The following is a 10,766-nucleotide window of genomic DNA, read 5'->3' as shown; positions in this document are numbered from 1 at the left end:
TTTCCCTAATATTTTTAGGAAACTGATAATCATGTCTCATACATTAATGCAATTATTAACAGTTTCAAGAGTGTAATCATCAACGTCTCCTCTTATCACAGACTATACAGTTAAACACGGAGGCTTCTGCTGAATATTACAAAGAAAATGAGCTGCACCTGCTGACGGGTAGGATTCCTACTGAAGTTGTAATGCTTTCAAAAAAAAAAAAAAAAAATCAAGTATTTGCCAACTGAAGCTTTTCCTCAGTTTTCATAGTTACCACAGAGGGGTAACTGTGGAGACTGAACTTTTTTGTGAATAATTTGGAAATGCTGACTTAGAAAAGTGCTATGCATTGTAGCTCAGGGTTCAACACGTGCAAACACCCACATGCTGACATCATGGTTCCTATTTCTGAGACAAAAATAAGCTCTTCCATAATAATTTATTTCCTTTTAAATTGTTCATCTGCCTTAAGCATTGTCCCAAACCGGGATAAATTTGCTTAAATGAAGCAAGCTATCCATGAACAATGTATTGCCTGTCTGTGAGCAGAGACCTCTGAGTGCAGGTCCCAGCTCCTACCAAAAGCACAGCTTGTTCCAGCTATTCCTACAGAACCACAGCAGCCCCCAAAACGCCCTGCACAAGACCCCTGGGGCAGGGGGGAGCCCCTTGGACAGGTCCCCATCCAACCGATCCTGCTGGGATCACAGGTGGGTGGGTCTCCTCCTGCTCTGACGGAGGAAGAGATCTGCTCTGGAACCCTTACACCCACAGTTTGGAGGATCACACAACCCACGCCAATAAAGTTATGGGCATACGTAACCCTAAGTCTAACACAATTTAAATGCAGCTGTAAAACTAGTTCATTGCTTATTTTGGGCACAGCAGAGGAAAGGTGTTGGAAACGAAGCTGTCAGTCTGTGCAGAGGAGCTGTAGGGGATGGAGAGAGAAAAGGAAAAAGGCAGGGAGATACAGATGAGAAGGGGGGAATAGAAGTGGGGGGAAAAAGAAATAATAATCTGGAATAACGGGCACATGGCTTCACAGCCCATGCATGCCACACCGTTTGGCTCGCTCTATGCAGAAAATTTCACAGGTGAAGGCATCTTTACGTGCAGTTAACCCCAAGCAGTTGCTGAATATCCCTTTTCGTGCACAAGCCAGATGTGAGCGCCATCCCTGTCATTCCAGTAGTCAACATTTTTGCACTGCATTTTTTCTGAAGACGCAATGCAAATATTTAGTGTACAATAACTAGCTTTCCTGATGGCTGTCATGGGGCATCTTCTATGCCTGAAGAAGACCATAGAGATCGTTTATTTACAGCCATGCACATGGAAAGAGTTTCTCGGTGACAGCAGATGGAGTAATGAAGCTGGCAAGAACAAATTCTAAATCACTAAATTATAAATTAACAAGAAGACTTAAGGAGTAAATATTTAGAAGAGCTCACTGAAGCCTTATGGATACGAGCATCATGACCAATTATCCCAGTCATCACTTAAACTCGGAGTTAGGAAAGATTAGAAATAACAGAAAAATAAATGTCACCAATTACATGCATAAATGCAGATTAATTCCACATAAGTATCTACCATATAAATATTCAATGCAATTATTAAAGCGTTAATGAAATCGTCACAGACGATTGGATTTTCATTTTTAAATAACGAGCTGGAGAAATGTAAATCTGCACATTTTTTTCTTTAACTGCATAATTTAGGAGTCAAAGGTGATTTGCTCAGAGTGTAGAAAGTATCACTGAAGTTGAAGGGGAGGACAACTGATTAAGGAATTGGAAACAGCATTAGAAAACGAAATTGAATGAGCAAATTCATTATGTCCAAATGACAGAAAAAGTTCTTAAAAACAAACAAGACAAAAAAAATAAACAAATGGAAAAGGAAATAAGCATTGGGAAACTAAACAAACAATGAAACCATTACTTCAGTGTAGAGGAATTATTTTCATTTTCATCATGTACTCAGATTTCACTTTGCACCTCTGAAACTGCTGTCAGTTATTCATAACAGAATAAGGAATTGTTTATAACATGTTGTAGACACACAAAGGAATTAATTAATTAATGCAAAAGGATTATTTAAGATAATTTCCATGCTTACATAATTTCTCATCATTTGTTTCAAAAAGGAACTTCTACCACATCTTAATTGTTGTTATTCAGGACAGCAGAATTGCTGGAGGGCACAGCCAGAGATGAAGAGCGGGCAATTAACTCAAAAAGCAAAAACCACAGCAGAAACTCTAGCCAAAATCTCAGCCCTCTGAGCCTCCTTCTGATGGCGGAGAACAAAGATGGTGGCAGATAGAAATCTCACCGCACAGGCTTCATTCAGCTAACGAGCAGACAGAATACAGGCCGTCTGGCAACTTGAAATCTCAACACAGGTAAGAGGTAAGCCCGCTCCAGATAGCGGTTAGAGGCAGCTCCTGGAGACAGATGCCCCTTCCACCTCCTACTTCCACTTGTTAATATCAAGAACAAAAATTCGGGGAATTTGGATTACATCCATCACTGACATATAATTGCAGGTCACTGTACCATGTCTCAGATGTAATATAAGGCTAATAAATGCTTATTTTGTAGCGCTTGTAGAGGGACTTGAGTAGCAAGTCTGTTTAAAACTACTGTGTTCTAGATCTGTAAACCAACAGTGACCTAGACTGGAAGAGCTGCAATGCCCATGTGGCTGTCGTAACACACAGTTTTGCCTTTACATTCCCATACCAGATTACATATCTACTTTCTTAGCAGGAAGGAAGGCAGGCAAATGCCTCTGCCATTCAACAGTGCAGATGTAGGGTATTTTTGAAACACTGGCTATTTCGAAATTACCCTAAGTTGTGAAATGTTGCAATATACCATACCGTTTTCTTTTGAAGTTATCTGTTATGTGCATAGTGCGAATCACCATAGTCACGTATGCGGCTGACTAACTTCACAGCACACAGAGCAGTTTTCTCATTCTAGCTTTCATACGGATTCTTAAATGAAGAGCGCGCTAATTTCAAAGACGAACGGTTTATCATTTTCAACCCATTCTCTCCTTGCCTCCCCCTCTTGCGAGGGTCATTGCAATTAATCGAGAGATCTGCCACTGTTTTATTTGATTAATTTGAGCTGCATTGTCAATGAGGAAAACTCTATCAACAGCTTGCAGCTAACCAGTGAGGATAGCAGGGACCATCTTGTTAACCAAAGACCACACAGTAGCCCAAAAGATCTTTATCCTAGAAACTAAATACTTCAAAAGTTCCTCACACTGGCAGGCTCCTGGGGTGAAGGGGAAGAAGTTTCTAATAACCACTTTCCTTGGGTGACAAGTTCATTTTCATGCAAGTTCATTTTCATGCAATATTTAAAGAAACGAGGGTTTCCCGCGCAGCTGTTACAGTGTCCTCAGAGACACCGTATTTAGGCACTCTCTACAATCGTCCCTCTGAATTCTCATCCACAACAGCCACAGGCAGGTTAAATAGCTGGGACTTTACAGGCTCCTAGTCATGTCAGTAACAGCACTCATAAGCTGAGTGGGTTTTTTTTTCCAAGTGTTTTTTTTCCCCCCTCATTGTCAATATGACATATAAATACAAAACAGCTAAGAACCTGGCACTCTTCTCTTTAAAAATCCACTGATGATTAAAAAGTATCCCCACATTTCGCTAATCACATTTAAACAACATAATCTTATAAAGCACTGGACTAATTTTAGACCTAAAACAAATACTGATGAGATCTGTGGTTATTCCCGTTACCTGTCAGAGGCCATGATCTCCATGGCATTCATAACGCTTTCCTGTTCGCTAACTTAGGCAACTTGCCCTCTTGTGAAACGTACTAAAACACTGGATAAAAGACAGAGCTTGCAAAATATTTCATGAGCTATAAAGAGAAGGCCATCAGCCAGAAATTTTAAGTCTTACTCCTTTCAGAAAAACAATGAATTTAAGACTGGTGGTCTACAAACCTGGCCATCTGCTTATACGCTTCTTCAGCCACCGCAAAGATATGTGGATCCATATCCCCCATATTTTGGCCACTGTACGCATTGATGATATCTTCGCCATAGATAGGCAGTTGTTCATAAGGATTTATGGCCACTAAGACGATACCTACAAAGGAAATGAGACAAAAGGAATTTATTAATAATTGTTTCAAAATAAAACAAAGAAAAAAATGGCTTTAACACCAACTGTTGTTCTAACCTTTCTAAATATAGTAACTAGAGAATAATAAGGATCTGACATTACCGACTTTGACAGATATTTATTCTGACCACCGTTTTGTGTTAAAAAGTGTCAGAAGAGTTTATTTCTGTCCTGCTTTAGGAAACACATCAGGGACAACTTCTTACTTTTTCTATCTGCCTTTTCTAAAGCTAGCGCACACAAAATGACCAGATTCAGAGCGTGCCGACTTGAAATACAGCCTGCTCGGTGCAGTAAACCACGGAATGTGCATTGTACCTCCCTGCGGTTTACTGTGAATTACAAACGATAATGTGATTTGTGAATTATAACTGCTGCATGGCCTCGCTGACTGTCAGTCTGGATATGCGACGTGTGTTAAACCTTCAGCTGATATGCTGTGCCCAGGAATAACATCTTCAGGCTTTGTAACAAGCAACCAAGTAGAGTCATGGTGTCATCTGGATGCCAGGGCATCTCTACCAGTCAGGCAGGACAACCTCCTGCTCAAAGGGGTCAAAACCAAAGGCATGTAGACATATTTTATGGGGCCGATACACAGTCATGTCAGGAAATTAAGTAATTGCAACTCTAAAAAGCACCGTAAAGCCCTCATCGTATACATTTGCATATATAACTACTTACAATTTCCATTTTCTAGTTTTTCCATCCCAATAAAACACATATGTGCCTTTTTTAATCCCACTCATTACTACAGCATTTCTAAACTCATGCCATCCTTTTACTCTCCCCACACAGGAAAACTTAGCCTCACGCCATACATCCCTCCTAGCCACAAAGCGAGATCTCAAATGCTTCTGGTACCATTTTCTTTTTCATGAGAAACAAGGACTGCTCTGCCCACCGGGATGATTTGGCAAAGACTGCTTATACCTGCCTCTCCTGCAGCATGTACGATGGGTAGGGAACACTTATCTGCCCCATGCAGGGGTGAAAACACTGATCACTGCCGCATGTGACCCAGCCGTGTTGGGCAAACAGTGCTCTCCTGACATGGCAATTCCTCCTTGCCTTGCCAATGTGGTATGGGGGGAGAGGGAGGAGGGAAGAAAAGAAACTCTAATTTTAACTGTGGCCATTTTAAAAAATATAATTTCTTCTTACTTATAGATTTCAGTGCCTAAAAGCGACAGTGCAGGTGCAGATGGCTGCAGGGTGACCACAGCAAGCATGCTCCACGGGCTCCTTGGGCAAACCATCCCTGAAGAACCTGCACCAGAAGCATTTCTATAGCACTCAACTGGCTTCTAAATCTACTCAAAAATTCACATGCACACACATCTCCTCAGTGCAGACCCCAGCTCTGCTCCACCCAGATTACAGCGTTGTGATGTCTATCCAGGAAATTTTCCACAGAAAAGCTGGGAGAAGAGAAGTGAAAGCATCTATGGCCTGGCACTGCTGATGGGGGCATCATCCCGTTTTTTCAATCCTGTCATGCATTTATAGATCAAGTGCAAACCATAGCAAAAACATTAAACAAAAGAACATGTTTCACGAAGAGATCTGAGAAACTTCAGTCTATTTCCTCGAATAGATGGCAGGATTTACGGCCAGACACACCCATGTAAGGCGAGTCGGTGTTTTTCCATCAGCCATGACTTCACTGAAATGACTCACGAGCTCAAGTGAGAAGTCTCTATAAAAATGTATGCCAAGTTCTAGTGCTGTGGTGATGAGCCAAAAAATAAGAGGGGGATTAGGGAGGGGAAGAGACCTCAGTACTAGCAGACTCGAGGAATATTTTCAGTGTTGGTTTTTAACATCTGTCCTTTGTAACTGTGAAAAAGTAGTAAAAAGTTAAGTAAGGCTGCGCCGCCGAGCCGAGCCTCCCAGGCTTGCAAGTTTAATCAAAGAGACATTAAAAAAAAGCTGCGCAAGGCTTCAGACAATTCCCTCCTGCTTTTGGCTACACTGGCAAAAATAAAGCCTTCAATTCAAAACAAGCAGCCCCATGGCAAGTCTCCAGCATAACTAAATCATTTAACTTCAGTAGCGATCTATAAAATCAACAAGCAACTACCATCTGGAAATATCCAAAACAAGTGAGTTAGGGATTACATGCTTTCTATGCAACTTTTCAATCAACCTGTCTCACAGGACTATAATCCAGATTAATTTATATACAACTTCTCTTTATCTCCACTAAATCAAATTGTTGTTTTAAGAATATCATGGGCCTTCCTAAATCAGATTTACGTGTGTTTTCATTCCTACACTTACGCTAAATTAAACTCTGGCTACTCTTCCTGCCATTTGTCTTAGGTAATTTTTTTATCTTGAACATATTCACCCATTTGTGGACAAATTGGATATTAATATAAATAATTTCTTAATTTAAATTAAAGTTTGCTCTCCTGCATAGCAGACAGTACTCTACCCGTCTGTTTTCATCACAGCCATAGCAGTTTTTCCATGTAAGCATTCAAATTAGCTTTTCAATTTCCTTCATTAATTCTTCATTTCATAATCCCAACAGTAAAGCGAAGTTATAAATCATCTCTGAATTGCTGATGAAAGGCTGACTTGAAATTAAGAAATCAGGAGGTTTTCTGTTTAAAGGTTTGAATTACTTCAAAGTGAAATTTTAAATAATTTAGTATCCATTTCACATATTACACTAAGGACAGCATGTTTGAATTAATTTCTAGTGCCATGGACATCCATCCATCCATCCCAGTTCTAGCTCTGCTGGTTGAGAATAATGTTACCATAATTCTTTTGGTGGATTAAAGTGTTTTTAATCTCCTTTGGGCTAAATCAGCTGGGCTAGATCAAACCACCTTTACAGGGTATTTAAACTAGCCTGGCTCACGTGTGAATCAGATTAAGGAGGCAAGCACAGCTCCTTCTGCAGGCAGAGCTCTAAGGCAATAATATTTGCAGCGGGGAAGCAACTCATACTCAGGATGGGAACCAAGGGTGGTTTGAAAGGTGAACATCCGTGGCCAAAGGACCAGGTTTTTAAAGGCCAACACACCAACTTTATTTTCCTTAGCTTGTAATGTAATGTGGATATGCCTACATCCCAAGCTACTTAAACCCACAGCATACTGCATTCCTCAGGTCACGTTAAACATCCTTCACCTGCACTCTGACCACCGGGAACCCCCACGCTACCGCATCCACATGTTTCTAATGAACCCACACACAGTTCCCAGAATCATGACTTGAGACTTGTTTGGAAGCAAAACAGCCAACCAAGCTGCCCTTTGGCAGACCCATTCCATGAAGAGCTAAAGGCCTTCCAGCCCTATGAGAAACTATGAAACCAGCCAAGCCCACAACTAAAGCTGCACTAGGGAAAACATGAAAACAACATGCTGTCTCAAACACAGCAAAACAAAACTAGCATCCAGCACATTCCTTTTGAAAGCCTCTTAAGTGATGCTAAACACAGAACATGTTTGCAAGCAGCTGAAACACAAAGCGGGCAGGCTGCCTTACAGGAGGGGTATGGTGGGATCAGCAGGCAGGGGACCACGTAATTCAGACTGAAAACCCCTTATAAGCTCAGGCCTGGAGACTCCAGTTGCACAGAAGTCCTTTCAGAACACGTTCCCCCATCAAGACCTTTGCCTTGGGGGCACCAGGGACAGGAACACAGATTAAACTGGGGGAAACAACGTGGTTTTCCAGTGCCAGGACCAGAACATGCACCCTCAGCAGGTGCTGCCCCGCAAGGCTGCGGTATCTCCATCACTGGAGATACTCAAATACTCAGCTACTTTGACTGGTCCAAGCCCTGAGCAACCTGACCTAGCCAGACCTGTTTTAAGTAGGGAGCTCCACTGAAGGCTTCCAGAGGTCCCTTCCAACCTAAATTATTCTGTGCCTCTAGTCATGCTCTGGCTGCGTGATGGGATGAGACGTGTGTATGAATCACTGCCACTCCTACGGAAACGCAGGCTGGCTACGAGCAGAGGGAGGCAAAGCCTGATTCAGTCCCCCGTGGTCTGGACACTGCTGAGAGCAGGACTGGGAGCAGATGCGGCTCTGCTGAGCATCCGTCGATGAGGAATAGCCAGAGGGAGCAAGACGTGGCAGGACATTAATGCCTGCGGTCTGCCCATCACAACATGTTAACATGCTGGTTGCCTTAGCTCTCCACACCCATCACCAGAGCTGTAACAGTGACCAGAAAAGGGAAAATCTGACCCTTGGTGTACTCCATGTGCAGACCAGGACAGGACAAGGTCTTCAGCTACAGAACAGAAATTCCTGCTTCAGGCACCCACAGTCATGATGAGCTGATATCTGTCAAGGGCCACCTTGCAACACAACTTCCCTACGCTATAGTTTGTGAAGCAGCGCAAAGCACAGTGAAACTATAAACAGCGAGTCCAATACCTGATGACATCAAGAAGGCTCAATATACTCTGGCATGCGATACCCAGAACTGAGACTGCCCTACAGAAGTCTGGCTAGAGACAAAGTTAAACTGCATATTTAAGAAGAAATCATGGGGCATGTTTTCTGCTGGCATAAACTGAGCTACAATGAATATTCAAATAATAATTTGACTGCACCTACTGGAAGAACGTGTCTTTGCCTTAATCGGGCAATTAGAAGAAGGAAATTTTCAATATCTGGTTTCTAGCAATCACATCATCATGTTATTTTTTTATTTTACTCAGCTTAAAATATAAAAAGTACACCAATGACTTAAACTGTTTTTATGCACTAATACAATATCCAAAGTACGTATGTGACTATTTGAAAAATTAACAAAGTTTTTTATATTGAAAGGCTTTATTAAAAGTTAGCAATGTATTTTGACTAAACACTGAGACTTAAAAGACACCCATGCATGTATAGAAAAAAAAGCCCAGAAGCATGAAATCTAAATTTTCAGCCTAAACTATCTCGCATTTCTTTAAGATAGAGCACTCAGCTGCAATTTTGAACCTATGATGAAATGATCATTAAAGTAACTTCCCCTATTCTGGCCATCTGAAGATATAACAGGCAATTACGACTTTGGGTAACCTCTACCGTGAATTCAGTCATATTTTTAAGACCACGATTGTTCGCAATTGTGAACAGACAAGTACTGGCTCATGCACTGTTACAAATTCAGTCCTGTAGTGGCACTGATTGGAAAACATGAAAAAGAAAATAAACTGGTATCTTCTGTACAGAGACAGAGGAGCTCAGGGCAGAGGGAGGTGGTAAATCCACCAAACGGCAGGGGTAGCCTCCTGCACCTGCACCGTGTGAAGCCCTCCCCCAGCCCATGCCTATCCAAGCAAGCCCAAGGGGAACACCAGCCAGCCATCCACTGGCAAGCTAACATTGCTGAATACACGTTTTATAAACAGAGTCCACTGGGAAGCTGGAGGGATACAAAGCAATTTTCTCTGAACCTTAATACTTTCAAGTCTATTTGATACACTTAATGACCACAAACACGGGGACTTTCTTAAGAACAGCCCAACATGTCCTATCATTAAACGATTTAAAAGTACGCATATCAATAATCAATATTCCTTTTCCTGTCTACAGCATTCTCTGTGAAGATTATGGTATGAAAAGACAGTACTTGCCACAATAGGTATAGATCAGCTTAGAGTCTATAAATCGAACTTTGAGGTTGTGTAAAACAGCAGGTTCGTGGAGATAACTGAGCGCTGTGAGGTCATTTTCACCAACAAGGATGTCAGGGTTTCGCAAGGGCGGGAGTTCCTTTGTCTTCGGATCTAGGCAATATTCTAGGTCCTGAAAATCAAATGGAAACGCGTGCTGAAAGAGCTGGTGCTACAGTTTCCTCATTCAGTCTCTCAACCAATCTTCCCAGCACAACATTCCCAAGTTACAAAAACACAACGCAAGATTTAAATTATCTGGTGATTTGAGGGAGCAGTTCTTTCTCCAGAAACGTCATTTAAAATTTCCCAACAGGGTTTTTTATATGCCACAGGCAACCATAAAGAGACATCATCTTTTTAAAATATTACTTAAGCAAACCACTTTCTTTTGCTGCCAAATCTTTTTATTAAATAAAACAAAATATCTTACATCACTAATCTAACTAGTTTTTCATATTATTTTCCTCTTGAGCAGAACAGGCGGAGGAAGCAGACTCCCATCAGTCTATAGCCAGCTTCATACACAGTAACACCACACAAAAACATTGGCAAAACGCCACGAAGAACACATAAACTGAAAAAAAAATGCTACTTACAATTTTTACAACTATAAATTAATCTCTAATGTAGATGTTTTAATTGCATCTGTCTCTAGATCTAAAATTACTGTATTTACTTGCTATTTTCTTGTCCCCACACAATGTTACTGAATTGGCAAACACTCCCATTCTGCTACATCCAATACTCAAGTGTGCAGCATCACCACACAGCCTGGCATACAAGGGGGTGGATGGGGTTAATCTTGTCACATTAAAAAGGTTGTACTCAGCTTGCCATACAAGAAATGTGAGTGAGTCAAAGACTGAAATGCGTTCAAGTAAAAAAAATGGCCAAGTGCAAGGTCCTGCACCTGGGTCGGGGTAACCCCCGGTATCAGTACAGGCTGGGGGAAGAAAGGA

The 10,766-nt window shown here is 41.5% G+C and overlaps 1 protein-coding gene across 1 annotated transcript in view; it reads right to left on the bottom strand.

Annotated features, from left to right (window-relative positions):
* Window positions 1–10,766, bottom strand: part of MYO5A (myosin VA) — a 94,278-nt gene that overhangs the window by 70,451 nt on the left and 13,061 nt on the right. The window contains exons 3-4 of the mRNA XM_035899544.1: window positions 9,766–9,937; window positions 3,979–4,123 (exon numbers count right to left, since the gene is read on the bottom strand). Coding sequence (XP_035755437.1) covers window positions 3,979–4,123; window positions 9,766–9,937 — 317 coding nt within the window. The remainder of the gene's footprint in view (window positions 1–3,978; window positions 4,124–9,765; window positions 9,938–10,766) is intronic.

The sequence above is a fragment of the Egretta garzetta genome, unplaced genomic scaffold, assembly GCF_000687185.1.
Source record: "Egretta garzetta isolate BGI_Z169 unplaced genomic scaffold, ASM68718v1 scaffold287, whole genome shotgun sequence".
Classification (NCBI taxonomy): domain Eukaryota; kingdom Metazoa; phylum Chordata; class Aves; order Pelecaniformes; family Ardeidae; genus Egretta; species Egretta garzetta.
This window is presented reverse-complemented; position numbering and strand designations above follow the sequence as displayed.